Genomic DNA, 16,447 nt, shown 5'->3' with positions numbered 1-16,447 from the left:
GCCCTGATAAAATGTGTGGCAACATAGTATGTATATTTATAAGACTCTATTGTATGATATTACTAAGACATGTTCCAAGGCTGGGAGAGCAGTCACAAAGCGGTTCCCCAGAGACAAAAGGCTAGACGATGCCTCAGCCAGCTGTCAGCAAAATCAAATGACCCATCACCTGGTTAAAGTGGCCATTCTTTTGGCAAGAAAGAGGACGTGGATAAAATCTACATATTAACAAAGAAACAGCTGGGGGGTTCCTGTTTACACAGACCTTTCATCTCCCGAACCTCAACAGGAACCTTTGATTCTCGAAGAAGAGACAGCTGTAAGAAGGGGGAGCAGATGCCCCAAATTATTCCTCCCTTTCTCTCTACCACAGCATGCACAACACCTGAAGAACAAAGGAAACAGCTTTGGACTGGGGGAGGGATCTTGACTGAAAGGAATTCAGCCAGTAAGACTACTGAAACACATGGTGAGAAAGACCTTTGCTTTGAATTCATTTAGCTTGTTAAGTTAGGTGTTAGTTGCAATTTACTTTTATTTTCTTGTAACCAATTCTGACTTTATGCCTCTTTATTTCTAGTCACAATCTAGTCTTTTGTAGTTAAATTTGTTTTCTTGTTTTATTTAGACCCAGTTTATTTTGGACTGACGTGTTTGGGAACCTCCATTTGGGATAATGGTATTTGTGCATATTATTTTCCACCAATAAAATGATGGACTTTATACGTGCTGACATTGTACAAAACGTACGTTTCTGATAGGAAGTCTGGGACTGGGAATTTGCTGGTGTAATTAAAGAGTGGCTGGCTATCGCACTCATACTATAACTGGCAGTAACTTACAGGCTGGAGGCTGTGTGAGAGCAGACCAGGACTGACAGCTCTCAGTGAAGCAGTGTAAAAGAAACCCCACGTTGGAGAACTGAGGGGACGCAGCTATTCATCCGTCCAGACTGTACCCTGGACAGTATCACAAGAGTATGTTGGCCTTGGCATTTTTCTGCCATTTCTGAGGTGGCTCATAAAATTGCTGGTGATAGAAGGGTTGTGGTAAGGGGTTCAGCTTGTAGGGGTGTTTATAGTATTTTCTCTTTGGGTCTGATGTTTATATACCCAGAGAGCAGAAGGTTGCCCTGGAGTCCTTCAATGACTGCAAAGAGTTGTCTGTCTTCTCACTGAAAATATTAGCCTAATTAAATATTAAGTCCTCAGCAGTGCTTTGGATCTCCTTGGAAAACCCTGAAGAGGGCATCCACAATTCCCATCACAGCACAATGGTGGTTGCCACAGACCTTGGCTGCACCAAGCACAATTTGCAATCAAGTTCTAGCCATCTGTTTGCACTTCTCGATAAGGGCTTGAAATTGAACCCTGTCCCCCTGATGTAACTTGTCCCTAAAGTTCAGGAACTTAGAAAAATTCAGAAAATCATATCTGGCAAGAAGAACCTGATAGTTTGAGATTCTAAACTATAGATGTTTACATCTTCCTCCCCCTATGGTCTAGATGCACAGCCTACTTATCTGTAGGGGTGTCTGCTGGATGTTGTGTGGATCCTTTTTTTTTTGGCCATATAGAGTACCAAGGAGTTTAAGGTAGGATGGGTAAACAAGAACTCCACTCTCTTAGCTAGAACAAAGTACATCTTTTCTGCCTTCTTTGGCCTAGGGGTACAGGTAGTCAGCATGTGCAACACAGCCCTTGCTGGTTCTAGTATGGCTTCATTTACTGGGAGTGCAGGATATCTAAAAGCTTATCTTGAGAGTCCTGAACCTCGTTTAAGGAGATGTAGAGCTCTTCCATGACTCTAACAGCTCTTGAAATTGTTTATGATAGTCTGGGGGAAGACTGAGGCTGGAGCAACCACCTCACTGGGTGATGAGGACCTACCCCTATTGGTACCAGCCATGCCAATGGATCTGACTCATCTTCCTCTTCTTCCATGGCCTCGAGGGAGGTTTTGGTTGACCCTTTGGAGAAGAGGGGTGGTAAGGCTCCTTATTGGATCACATGGATTCCACGTACCACACATAAAGGTACCATGGGACCCAATAAGGCCAGTATGAGGAGTCAGAAGTAGGTCACAGTGGTCTGAGGCATTTAGTACTACCCATCTTCTGGGACAGGAGGGTGCCTGTTTCTGTGGCCAAGATTGGAGCCAGGAGATTCTCAATGTCCTGCCTGGACTTATCCCTCTAGGTGGAAGTGAAGCTGAATCTCCTGACCATGGAAAAGTTGGATCTGGTTCCACTGGCAGTACTGTTGATCACACAGAGGGGAAACCATGGCTAGTGGACAGGACGGCAGATGGGAATTCTGGAAGAAGTCTAATTCCTGCTGCTGTTAGATCTCCCCGGGGAGGATCAGACTTGGTAACAAGGGAAATGCTGGGTCCAGGAGGAGGAAGTCCCCCTCCCCTCTCCTTTGGAGGTTATGTCTTATCACTCCATACCTTCAGAGTAGGTATAGATGGCTGTTCCTCACAGGACCATGACAGTACCATCAGTGAATGAGTCTCCAACCCAGTTGTTTTCAAAAGTACTGGTGATTCCTGGTATGTCATGTTAGTAGGTACTGCAGTCAGTATCGCAGTCAATGTGGAGGTTGGTACTGAAGGTACTGAAGAAGCATTGCTCCGATGTGGCTTAGGAGGGATGGGCGCTCTAACTCCATATGACTTGGGCCTGAAGACTCACCTGACTTGGACAGAGTCAAAAGGAGGCATCCCTCCTCTTAGAAGGTCAAGGAGGGCATCTGCCTTACTCTCATGATAGGGCCCAGGTGAAGGGTCCTTCCTTCTGCTCCTATCTGCTTAGGACGCCAACATAATACTAGGTGGCATGCTTCTTGATGACTCTGGCCAGTGTATGGGGGTGGAACCCCCTGGCCTAGGTCTCGCTGGGGCCTCTTTCTATGCTCAATAAGGTGCTTCCAAAGCTGGAGTTCTCACACCTGCTGTGTTCAGCTGGGAAAAGAGCAGCAGATACTGCACTTAGATACTTGAGATATGAGCTTCTCTGAGGCAGTAGAGCACTGGCAGTTGTTGCTCTCCAAAAAGGAGTGGGGCCAGGAGAAAGTTTTTTGAAGACCAGTATCCTGGGCATAATCTAAGTTCCACTGTGAGGGTTCCTTGGGGTGGGGACTCTAACACTAACTAGGGAACTATTAAAAAAAATAAATAAAACCTAAGAAAACATTTACAGAAGACGAGAAAGGATCAGTTCCGAACTGTAGGATTCTGACTCAGGCTATGCAGCTGTAGGAAGGAAGGAATTGGAGAGGCAGTTCGTTCTCCCCCACCTCTTATACCATCAGTGTGGCGCTTGAGAGCAGGGGTGCAGGTGCAGACCTTCGGACACTGCTTGCAAAAATTTCTTCTTCTTAGTTGTATTCACAGTGCAATACACAGAGACCAGCACTCAGAGATTAACGTTTACTTACCCGTAACCAGAGTTCAAGTAGACTGTCTTTATATAGCCTCACTTCGAGGACACAAATTTGCAACTCTATGGTGCAAAGCTACTACTGAGCACATCTTATGATACAGTTAAGTTCATCATCTTTGTCTCCTTGTCAAAGGACGTAGCAAGTGGCTCTCTTCATATCCTTGACCTCTCAAGTGACTGCTGAGAATGCCATGGTGTTTCATGAGTATATAAATACTCAAAATCCAACTAAGGAGCCTGATAAAATCTATCCACCAACTTGTATATAGGTGGCATGAGTAACAAGGGTGGTATGCACCTCTTAGAGCTGTTGTTTCAGGCTCTCTGCAGACCCACATGGGTCATTGGTTTACATCCTGTTCAGGTTTTCTCTGCAGCCATAAGGGCCAATAACAATTCTTAAAAAAAATGGAAGTTGAGATCCTGAAGCACAAGAAGTGAATTCTGTGGCAGACACTCAGAATACACATTGTACGTTTCCATTGTTTTTAACTGAATCTGAGAGAACACCCAGATTAGCGGTGCTGCTTCATCTTACACTCCTCATATGCCCTGGTATCACAGACCCAAATCCTAGAGTAGTTTCTTTAATATTTTCATAATTTTCAATGTTGATGTCATCAGTGTAGTCATTGGTGTCAATGAACTTGGCTGGATCTGGCCCCAAAAAGAACGCTGACAGTAGAGGATGACAGTTCCATGCAAAATGCCTTCAATAGACTCAGCTTCCCAGCACAATTGAAGAGCAAAGGTTGAACAGATTTTGGTCTGTGAATATCCCTAAGAGACACCCCTAAGGTGGTTCTTTGGCTCATATCAGACATTGTACCACTATAGGAAGCACGAACTGTAACACTTGAACCTCAAAAGCCTTGGATTGGTTCCAGCATCAAGAAAATCATGATGGGGCAGGGGAAAGATAGAGAAAGGCCAGAATGGAGCCAAAGATTGAAACAGCACTTGCTGAAGTCACAAAAACTAGTATGAAGCCTATCTAAATCCAACAATATATTATTTTATTATTAATGACGAAGAACAGTCATTGGGCCAGGGAAAGAGAGAATGATTCCACAGCCTGCTGGCTAGGGCACTCACCTAGGATGTTCAAGTGCCTGCTCCAATGACTATTTATAAAGTGGAACAGCTTCAACAGAAGAGACTGAGCGATGTCTGTCCCAGAATACCCTCTTGCCCAGCAGTTAGGGCACTTTCCTGCAATATGGAAGATCCAAATTCAAATCCCTTCTCCACATCAAGCAGACTCGGGGATTGAAGCTTTCTCATCCGCATCCAAGGTAAGTGCTCTAGCCATTCGGCCACCCAAAATAACTTGTTTCAGGCCAAAGAAAATGTTTTGTTTAACCCAAAACAGATCTTTTCAATTCACCGAAAGTTGTCACAGTACTTGGATTTGGTTTGAGCTGAACCAAAGTTGGTTTTTCTTTTGTAGTGCCTGTGGACTAAAATATCAGTTATTAGTCCAGCTCAACAAATCATGGTGACAGGCAGAGTAAGAATTTGAATGTAACAGAAGTTAACCAGGGATTCAATGATCACTCCTGAAGCAGGATGGAGTCATGGCCATGGCTGCTTATAGAACCTTGCACTGAGCATTTAGATCCATGAGAAAGCATGTACACAGCCCCAAGGGTTATAGTGTTGCAAAGGATTCATATTCCATGCATACACATCCCAAAAAGGAAGATCCATGCTGACACTTCTTAAAGGGGAATTAAGATATAAAATTATGGGGTAAATACTGTACACTTCCATGTACAGGAGGGTCCTGAAGTCAGCAGAACTGGTGCTGTTCCACCTCTGTGGGATGGGGAGGGAATAGGCAATATCACCTGAACCATAAAGAGCTGTACTCAGTGAACTCTGACTCATACCGCAAAATCCTTTTCAGTGTTTCTGCTGAAACCCTAAAATGCTTAATCAGATTCACCACATGAGCTTGAAACAGGGGGGTCCACAAGCTTTGTAGGCTTATAAAAAAAATATAATTCAGACTATTATATAAAAGTATATAAACAACATAGTATACTCACTTCATTGTTTGCTATTTCACTTGGTGTCGGCCAATTTGTGATATCATTGAAGTCACTAGCCTGTAAAGTTACAGAATATATGTTTTATATGTTTACCAGAACAGCATTTCAGAATGAGTGGATGAGGTCTGGCACACTTAACAGTGATGGTCAGAGATGGACTATGTTTCATAGCAATAATCAGAATAAATCAATCACTTCTCATTTGACATGTGAGAACTGTAAGGGAAATCAGGTACAACATTACTTTAACCAACAAGAAAACAGTGTGCAATCCAGTCAGCTACTCAGAGTGGTTGCCTCCAATGCAAAGTTCTACACAACACTAAACTAAGATTTAAAATAAAATTATGTTAAAAAGGGGATCCTAATGACAAACTTCTCCAGCTTATTGTTACCGTAATTGTCAGCCTAACTCCTTGATGGACAGAGTTCTATTTAATGGATATGGCCATAAAAAGCACTCAGCAACTAATTAAAAACCCTGTATGTCACAGTTAAAATATACTACCAGACAGGTGTATTTCATTTGGATACAAATCTTTTAGATGAAAGCAACTAGGCTGCTAAATGTAATATAAACTCTTTTCCCCATCTTTAAATCTCTAATAATCTCCCCTCTGCCCACAGATCTCTTAGCAGCTACGTTAACAGTCCTAAGAAAAAATTATGTTAAAAAAAGGTTACTCACCTCAAAACTATTTGTCTTTGAATTGTGTTGCATATGTTCATTTCACTATAGGTGTAATATGCACTTCGTGCACTGGTGCTGGAGAGTTTTCCCATGCTGCAACTGTAGGGCTGCCATGCATGCTCCCTGGTTTCCCTCATGTTCTGAACAGAGAATATGAAGGATGGAGCCTTCTTACCAGAATGTTAGATGAGGACTCCAATGCACTGGGGAAAGAGGGTGGGTCTTGGAATGGACATATGCAACATCTCAAAAAAAACCAACAGCTACAAAAAGATATGTAACCATTTTGTCTTTTGAATGACTATATATGTCCATTCTACTGCAGATGCCCAGCAAGCGGTTTTCAGTGAAGGTGGGGCTACGAGTCTCATGTGAAGACAGAATATAGGACTGTTTTTCCCACATTCTCATCTTCCCTGGATGGTACAGTAATTGCATAATCTAGCAAATATGTTAACAGAGGACCACATTGCTGCTGTACAAATGTTGATGATAGGGGTGTTTCCCATAAATGTAGTAGAGGACAAATGCACCCTACATACAATGTGCTGACTTTTCAGGAGGTGTTCTACCTTTAACAGAATAGCATACAGCAATGCAGTTGGTAATCCATCTCAAGAGCCATTGTGTCATAACAGGATGACCTCTTAACCATTCTACAGAGGACCCAAAGCACTGTGAAGAAACCAAAAGGGCTTTGTTCTACACAGATAAAAGGGTAGGGCTTGGCAGACACCTGAAGTGCGCAGCTTTTTTTTAAAAGTTTTGTGAGCATGTGGCTTCAGAAAAAAGACCGGTAAGTGTATTGACTAATGAAGTGGAAATCAGATACTACTTTGGAAAGAAACTTAGGGTTTCACAGATTCTAAGGCCAGCAAGTTGATAAATGCCAAGTTCAATGCTGACAAATGCAAAGTATGCATAGTGGAAAACATAATCCCAACTACACATATAAAATGATGGGTTCTGTATTAGCTGTTACCATTCAAGAAAGATCTTGGAGTCACTGTAAATAGTTCTTTGAAAACATCGACTCAATGTGCAGCAGTAGTCAAAAAAGCAAACAGAATCTTGAGCATCATTAAGAAAGGGATAGATAATAAGATAGAAAATATAAATCTATGGTATGCCCACATCTTGAATACTGCATGCAGATGTCATTGCCCTATCTCAAAAAAGATATATTGGAACTGGAAAAGGTTCAGAAAAGGGCAACAAAAATTATCAGGGGTATGGAATGGCTTCTGTAGGAGGAGAGATTAATAAGACTGGGACTTTTCAGTTTGGAAAAGAAATGACCAAGGGGGGATATGATAGAGGTCTATAAAAATCATGACTGGTGTAGAGAAAAATAAAATAAGGAAGGGCTCTTTACTTCTTATAAACACAAGAACTAGGGGTCACCAAATGAAATTAACAGGCAGTAGGTTTAAAATAAACAAAAGGAAGTATTTTTTCCACACAACGCACAGTCAACATGTGGAACTCTTTGCCAGAGAATGTTGAGGGCCAAGACTATAACAGGGTTCAAAAAATAACTAGATAAATTAATGGAGGATAGGTCCATCAATGGCTATTAGTCAGGATGATCAGGGATGGTGTCCCTAGCTTATGTTTGCCAGAAGCTGGGAATGAGCGACAGGGAATGGATCACTTGATGATTACCCGTTCTGTTCATGCCCTCTGGGGCCCGGAAGACAGGATACTGGGCTACATGGACCTTTGGTCTGACCCAGTATCGCCTTTCTTATGCTCTTAGAAGGGACCCTTGTGATCATCTAGTCTGACGACCTGTAGAACAGGCCAAACCCTATACAGCACCGTGTCCCTGTAGATTATATTACATGAAGAATCTGTTACCAGGGCATGTAGCTCCCCCAATCTCCCCACAAAGGTGATGGCTAGCAAAAAGGCCACCTTCACCAAGTGGTGTAACATCAAGCAAGAAGCTAAGGGCTTGAATGGAGGATCCGTATGACCTGACAGAACTAGAGTCATATCCAAGATGAACCTGAATCCTGAACAGGTGGGAAACAGTCTATCTAGTCCATTTAGGAACATGGTTGTCATAGGATTAGCAAAAACAGTCCTTTCAGCAATATACGGGTGAACCGCTGAAATTACAATCAAATGCACCTTAATGGCATTGAATGCTAGACCTGATTCTTTAAGATTTAAAAGATAGTCCAAAATCTTTTGAATTGTAGATTGTGTAGAAGACATTATGGTTAGCCGCTCAGGTAGAGAAGCACTTCCATTTACAAAGGTCAGGAGCTTTCATGGATGGCTTTCTGCTGTTGAGCAGGACATTCTGGACTGTCACTGAACAGTGTGGCTTCTCTGGTTTTAAGCACCGAGGAACCAAGATGAGAGGTGCACCACATGCAGATTCAGGTGCAACATGTGCATGTAATGCTGGGAGATCAAGTCTTTGCCTTGCGGCAGAAGTACAGGTTCTCTGATGGACAAATCTGTACAGATCCGAATACTAGAGTTGCCTCAGACAGGCTGGTGTATGAAGATCATTCTGTCTCGTTCTTGCTTTAATTTCACTATGTCTTTGGAATCAAGGGTGCTGGGGTGGTATGCACACAGCAGGTTTTTGTCCCATGAAAGCATCTGAAATGGACTGTGGCCAGCTCAGGAACAGAACTGAGGACATTTCCTGTTCTGCTGAGTTGCGAACCAATTCATCGTAGGAATCCCCACTCAAATCACTAACCTTAGAACTGTCATGTTGAGAGATCATTCATGATCTAGGCTGAACAATCTGCTCAGGCGGTCTCCCAGGCAATTCTGAACTCCCAGCAGGTATGATGCATTGAGAGTTAAGGAGTTCCTGATATACCATGAGTGTCTCCTGATACAGCTTGTTTGATCTGAAGGTTTAGAATGGGCCTGAGATCCCCTTTGGCTTTAGGAAATAATGCTAGTAAAACCCCTGCCTCCATGTTGAGGAGGCACCTCTTTAGCTCCTGAACACAGAGTCTCGACTTCTTGCCTCAGCATGGACTTGAGAGAGGAGTCCCTGAAAGGGAAGTGGGAGGGGGATATAAAGGAACTACTGGGTATATCCTGAATCCACCATGTTTAGCACCCATTTCTCTGTGGTGATAGTCTGCCACACACTTAGGAAATTGGATAACCTGTTCCCAAAGGCAGAGAAAGGGCCAGTGAGAGCTGCACTGATGGGTATGCTGTCTCAACAGAGAAGTCAAACAGGATACTTTGAGGCCTGTGGCTGCCTTGACAAAGTGACCGAGGCAGATAGTGGAAGCCTCCTTCTTCACAGCCTGTGTTTGTGCCTGGTTTAGTCAAACTGCCTGGAGAGTTGCCTCAGCTGAAACTGAGGATAATGTTTTGTCCCCCTGGGGGCTGGTGTATAAAGACCTAGAGACTTTAACACTGCCCTGGAGTCTTTCAGGGTATGTAAAGCCTCACCAGTCTTGGTGGAGAATAATTCACAGGCCTTAAAAGGAAGGTCTTTAATTGTCTGCTGCATTTCTCAAGGAATCCCTGATGACCACAGCTATGAGAAATGGTGCATGGTTATTGCCATCACCATGATCCTTGAAGCTGGGACTGCAGTGTCCTAGGAAGTCTGCAGAGCTGACATATGGACCAGATGACTTCTCACCAAGAGGGACTGAAACTCATTCCTAGAGTCCTCAAGTAACTTGTTTAGGAATTTAGACATTGGTCCAAGAGGGCATGGACTACTCAAATGGGGAGGGGCAATGTTAAACTATAACTATAACCCCTCCACTGAATACGCCTCTCTCCTTAAAAGGTCTAGCTTTTTTGCATCGTTTTCCTTTTGGGTAGCCTTAATTCAATCTTTGCAGTGCCATTCATTCGCTGCAGCTACCACCAGTAAGCCCGGTGTAGGGTGCAAAATAGAACTGGTCAAACCCATGAGACAGTATCTGGTATATATTCTCTGGGTTTTGCCACAGGTTGAACAGATGAAGGGATTTGTGAGTGACTTAGTAGGCTGCATTATCCCCTCATTTTTAGAAAGGGCTACCTTCACTGCCATAGTTGGGTGTAATATATCTATAAATGTAGGAGAATTTTCCTCCACCAGTTCTATCTGAACACCAAAAGCTATAGCCATCCTTTTCAGTTCTTGGTAAACTCTGAAGTCATCGGCAGCAGAGAATAAGCTTCTGTTACCAGAAGCTCATCAGATCCCTCTTGAGGCAAGTCCTGCACAGCCAAACAAGAAGGTAAATCCAACGGAGGTTGAGGAATGGCCTTTCGTATAGTGTCTGTACGTTATTCTGTATTAACGATCGCTGGTCTACTGATACTAGGCAGCGAAGCCTCTTCTTTCTCAGAGACCTGCTTCTCTGAGGAAGTGGGGATGACAATCTTGATGCAGAGAAAGGCCAGTGAGGAGACTGATACAGTAGGAGAGTCAAACTGTGTCAAGACCAGGCCACCCAATTCTTCAATCTGCTCTTGTTGAGTGTTTTCTGGAGAATGAATTGGACTGTCTGTAATGGGAGGCATAGGAACACACTCTGGATTCCAATGGGTAGGAATACATTGAAGTTAGATCAGTGCAGTTCTGGGAAAAGACAAGGGACCAGGCCTGGGATCTATGGTGAGACTGTGGTACCACAGCAGCAGCAGCGGCTTCCTGGCTTTCAGTACTGAGCACAGAGGTGGAGCAGGTACCGTAGGCCTAGATGTCATCACAGAAGAAGCTAAGGAAGATGGTACTTGTCCTCAGAGAAAGGGTGCCATAACAGACACCAATGCTGGTAAAAGTCTGCGCTGCATGCAACAATACCAGTAAATGGCCTTCACCATAAATAAGTGGTGATGCAAACACTGAGAGGCACAACAGGTCATTTGTAACTATGTAGCTTCAGTTTTGTTGACATTAAGATAGACAGTTGATCCACAGTAAGCAGAAGTGCCAGATCCATGTAGTCACCAATAAAGTAGCCTGCCTCAATGGCCCCCATATGGGTACCAGAGTCAACAGCTCAGTCTTATGACAGTCACTGTGAGATGGTACCAGGGACCTATGAGACAAAGTAGGTAACCTTTGGTACCAGAGTGGCTTACTTCTGCTGTAGAGGAGTCCTGCACCAAGGACTTTGAAGAAGTCAGTGCAGTCTTCTTTTTTGGCTTCAGGTAAGAAGTGCGTAGGCTTGCTGGAGGATGGCTCTGGTGAAGGAGATCTCCTTTGGTCTATGTCAGTTAGCAAGGTTGCAGGAGCACTTGCGAAGGAGTGGTCAATGAGCTCCCCTGCACCAACTGAGTCATGTGAAGAGTGGCCTCTGAGAAAATATATATAAGGCACTTCCTTGTTCTTGATTTGTAGCTGCAGCAGATCAGATGCCTGTCTCTAATGTGGAACAGTGAGAGTGGGGGTTACTAATGAGCCATTGGCTTTTGACACTGGGAGCAAGGCATAAAGCCAGGGGCCCTGGGATAGGCTCCCCCACTACCAACCGAAGCTTGGAGAAGCCTACTGACTTTAAGCAAATAAATTAAAATAAAGAAACAAAGGTCCAAATGGACAAAAAAATGAGTACTACTAGTTAAGAATTATAACTATATAGAACCTGTGTGTGTTCACAGAGGAATGAGGGACTGTACCAAAGCGCAGTAACATGCTCCAGCCACCAACCAGACAGTTAAAAGGAACTGAAGGAAGGGAGAGGCAGGAGAGAAACGAGGGTGCATGCGTAGCCATCCCTTCAGGTACTGCTAGGGAAAACACTCTGCACAGCTGCATGAGCCATGCAACACCTACAACGGACACATGCAATCATACAAAGAAGAACTCATAAAATTTAAGAATCTTAGGCTTTCAATTAAAAAAAGCATTTGATGCTAAAACAGCCCTGACAATAGCTTTTTTTGAAAAACAAGAAACGTTTAAAATGTAGAAAATTTTTCACTGGAACCAATCTGTCGCTGCTCCTAAGGTCAACATCACCAGACATTATTTTGAAGCTTCAGAATCATCTCATTATAAAAATGAAATATAATTGACCCTAAATAAAATTCAATGACCTTTTAAGTCAAAAATATTTTAAAACCATTGAAAATTCTTCTCCAACATTAGATTACAAACATAACTGCTGCTTCATATTTAAAATTAGTTTGCACACTTGGAGTCAGATACGCAATCTACTCTTAGAAATCAGACATCAGAAATCTGAAATGTTATATATACACAACGTAATATACAAATTGATTTTATTCTTACTATAAAATGGGGGGTACGGGGGTAGAATAGCTCAGTGGTTTGAGCATTGGCCTGCTAAACCCAGGGTTGTGAGTTCAATCCTTGAGAGGGCCATTTAGGGATCTGGGGCAAAAATAAGGGATGGCACTTCGTCCTGCCTGTGAAGGCAGGGGACTGGACTCGATCTTTCAAGGTCCCTTCCAGTTCCAGATAGGTATATCTCCATATTAAAAAACAACAAAAGAAATATAAGAAAACACTAATCATCAGACTCCAAAGATTACTCCTGAGAGAATTCTGTGCCAAAAACTTACAATATTTTAAAATTCTGCAAGTTTTGTCAATAAATAAATGCAGAAGCTCCAACGTGGCAGTGGTCGGGAGATCACCCTACAGCACCCCCTCTTCCCTGGGACAGGGACTTGGCGGTGAGGCTGCACCCAACCCTGACACTGTGCAAGGGCCGGCCCTGCCTCTCTGCACCAGGCACACCAGATGTGGGCAGACAGATTCTGCTGGGCTGAGTTTAAGTGTGGAGGGGCTTAGTGTGGGAGGATCCAGACTTGGAGAAAGAGGGGTCTGTGCGGGGCAATCTGGGTGCAGGCAGCTCAGTGGGGGATGTGGATGCACAGGGGCTCGCTGGGGGGTTGCAGGGGCAATGGGACGCTGCAGTGGGATCCAGGTGAAAGTGGCTGGAGTACAGCAGGGGGTGTGGGGTCTAGGTCTCAGCAGGAGGGTCTGGGTGTGGGGAACTTAGTGGACAGGTCCAGGTGCTGAGAGAGTGGGGCTTGGTAGGGTGGGAGTCTAGGTGCGGGGGGCTCAGAGTAGGGGTTCAAAGGGTCTGCTTAACGGGGAGCTCCAGCTGCAACTGCTGTTGAGGGGTTGCTGCATGCCAGGCCCCCGCTCCCCCATCCCAATTTCCCTATTCCCTCCTCATCTCTCCCAATTGTCCCCTGCCCCATCCCTCTCTCCTCACTCCCTCATCCCACCCTTTCCTTCTCCAGTGCCTCTCCCTGCCTTTGCCCTGCCACACTGTGGGCACTCACTGTTGTACAAACAGAAAGAGCACAACTGGCACTAGGACCCAGGAGGCGGCATCCTGCTGCAGAGTGGAGCAGCACCCTCCTACAGCAGGGCAGTTCTGCACTTGCAGAAATTGAGGGAGGCAGTGGCAAGTGACCCCGTGTGCCCACCCCACACCTTGCATGTTTTGGGGGGGCACTGCCTGCCCCCAACTATGTTCATGGACATCCCAAGCCTCCCCTCCCCACATGGCTTCCGTTTGCTTTCCACGCATGCACAGGTGCAGAGAATTCCCCCAGGAGTAAAAGATACCACCACAGACCAGTCTAGCTTTGCTTCTCAGGTTACCACCCCATCAGAATCTTGTGTGTTTATGAGTACTACTGTTTCTGCATAGTATCCTCTATATTTGTATACCAGATAATCCTATACCCTTTACAAAAATCTTTCTTTGCTGCTTCCGATGCTACAGCCTTCAACTCTTTCTAAATTTTTGACCATGTCCCTTTTTTTGAACCCCCCGCTGCCCCCAAACTATCACCTGAATTAACCCATCATCCAGGGAGATCATAAAATCTTAAAGTTTTTTCCAGCAGACTAAAAATTTACTTGGATACCAGATACTTATACAGATAAAAGAGAAAAAAATATTTCTCTATTGACAATTTACACTTCTTATATCAACAGTGCAGTTATAATGTTAGTTCGAATCAATAGATTGTATTAAATGGTCTCAATCTAATCAAACCTGAGATTCACAGGTTAAACTGCTTTTCTGGCAAATACAAACCTTGCTGGGTTTCCTGGTCTTCGGTTTCCCCGCTTTTATAACTTTAGTGGAACTTGGCCGTTCTAAAGGGAAAGAGGAAAAACATTTCCAGATAAGAAATTACATTTTGATTATGCTTTTATATTAGAAAAACCAAATGTGGAAGAGTATATTCAAAAATTTTGCTCCCTAGTCCTTAATACAATGCTAAAGCTCTTTTCTGTGGCCCCAATACAGCCAAGCATGTCACTGTATTTTTAAATAATTGAGACTACTCATATGCTTAAAGTTAAGCACATGTTTAAGTGCTGTGCTAGACTGGAAGCTTATATTTTTTATTTTCATAAATATTCACAAGTTTCTACAGATTTGAGGGATTTCAATATTAGGTAAATTATACTATGAAAATAAAATCTTTGACAATTGTCTGCATCATAAAATGTTGGGATCTTAGGCCCAGATTTTTAAAGGTATTTAGGCATTGCAGCACTCAGCATTGCAATGCCTAACTGATTTAGGAGCCTAAATCTTATTTTCAAAAGGGATTTCGGAGTCTATGGGATTTCCCCCTTCTGGGGGAGGGGGGAAAAAAAAGATTTAGGCTCTTACATCACTTAAGTGCTACCTTTAAAAGTCTGGACCTAAATCTAAAAAAAGGCAGATTAAAAAATTAGCAAATCTGCAAAACAAGGTATATTTTATCAGAAGCTATAATATTTTAAAGATCGAATTTTCATACCTACAATTGTGTAAATGTACATGATAAAGAAATTATTACACGTTCATAAATCCCTAGTAATCTTTTTTTGCCCTAATAACTCATATGCTAGTTTCACCAGAGAACATTGCCTGGAACATAAAAAACGAGGGAAAAAAAAGATACACACAAACTGCGTATTAAACAGAAGCTAGGTATTTCTGTGTAAATGGGCAATTTCAAACACTGATGACTGCAAAAAAAATTCTGTGCAGAAAACAATTGTTGCTCATAACCAAGCCACAGTCAGTCAGCAAAGTAAATAAAAAAGCTGAGAAAAGCAGGAGTGAAACCCATTCAACAATGCTACTTTATATCCAGGCTTGGAAGGATTAGATTTTTGTCAGTGAATGTTGATTTCTCCATATACACATACATGTGTCAAATTTCAGATAGGAAGAGAAAGAAAAATGATTCTTGAGATCTTAGTTTGATTTAAGGCTGTTTACTTTGTATATTTTGACATATGGTGTTGACAACTATCTGATCAATCACCTGTATAACACGGGCCATAAAGTTTCATCCAGTAATGCCTGTAATGAAGGGAATTATTTCCCCTTACTATCCAGGAAAACATCACGAGAGCCAATAATGTGTGGCTGACCCAGAGAACATCTTTCAGAAAGATATTACAGCAGACCACTCAGCCTGCTTTAGTTAAAGTTCAGACCAGCTTTCTATTTAAAGCTTGACTCTAAGGGTATGTCTACACTGCAATTAGACACCCATGGCTGGCTTATACCAGCTGACTCGGGCTCAGGCTGTGGGGCTGTTTCATTTCAATGTAGACTTCCAGGGTCAGGCTCGAACCTGGGCTTTAGGACCTCACAAAATGGGAGAGTCCCAGAGCTCAGGTTGTAGAAGACTGCACTGCAATGAAACAGCAGTAGCCAGCTGGCATGGTCCAGCCATGGATTTTCAGTTGCATTGTAGATATATTCTAAGTGCTCTAAAATCTGCAGGCTTACTCAGATTGCCTTGAAATTTGGTGTGCCTCTTAGAGGTTAGTGACTCCAAATTTGGTGTAATTTGACAAAATGGTTCCTGAACAGCCCCCAAACAGCTTTAAAAAAAAAAGATTAGTTAATACACTCTACAATGTTTTTTGCCCAGACCTGGAGATCAAACTAGGGCTCTGATCCTGGCCCAGAAATCTCAGGTGCTCAAGAGTTACTCCCACCTAAAGTTTGGCACCCACTTCCCCTTTGGGAGGGCACATTTCACAATAGTGTTCACCAAAGAGTTTAGCTCTCATGCCTAATGCTCATGAGTTAACAGTTTACACCAAGCATGTTCAGAGAGAGGAGCCAGGAGGGTTTGCATCACATCAACAGGATAGCTCAAGGAGATGAAAAATAGCCTGACCAATCCAGCTAGTGTCAGTCTGAATCCCACCTAGAACAGAAATCTGGAAAAGGTTTGTAACCACACTGCTAAAACCCATCCGTCAGGTTATTATTTTGGGGGAAATAAAATCAAAATATTTTTGAAAACAAT

The 16,447-nt window shown here is 43.2% G+C and overlaps 1 protein-coding gene across 2 annotated transcripts in view; it reads right to left on the bottom strand.

The window, feature by feature from the left end:
* Positions 1 to 16,447, bottom strand: part of LARP1B (La ribonucleoprotein 1B) — a 97,913-nt gene that overhangs the window by 71,722 nt on the left and 9,744 nt on the right. For both annotated transcript variants that reach the window (XM_074950842.1, XM_074950843.1), the window contains exons 2-3: positions 14,215 to 14,276; positions 5,497 to 5,556 (exon numbers count right to left, since the gene is read on the bottom strand). In XM_074950842.1, coding sequence (XP_074806943.1) covers positions 5,497 to 5,556; positions 14,215 to 14,276 — 122 coding nt within the window. The remainder of the gene's footprint in view (positions 1 to 5,496; positions 5,557 to 14,214; positions 14,277 to 16,447) is intronic.

The sequence above is a fragment of the Natator depressus genome, chromosome 4, assembly GCF_965152275.1.
Source record: "Natator depressus isolate rNatDep1 chromosome 4, rNatDep2.hap1, whole genome shotgun sequence".
In the NCBI taxonomy this organism is placed as follows: Eukaryota; Metazoa; Chordata; order Testudines; family Cheloniidae; genus Natator; species Natator depressus.
This window is presented reverse-complemented; position numbering and strand designations above follow the sequence as displayed.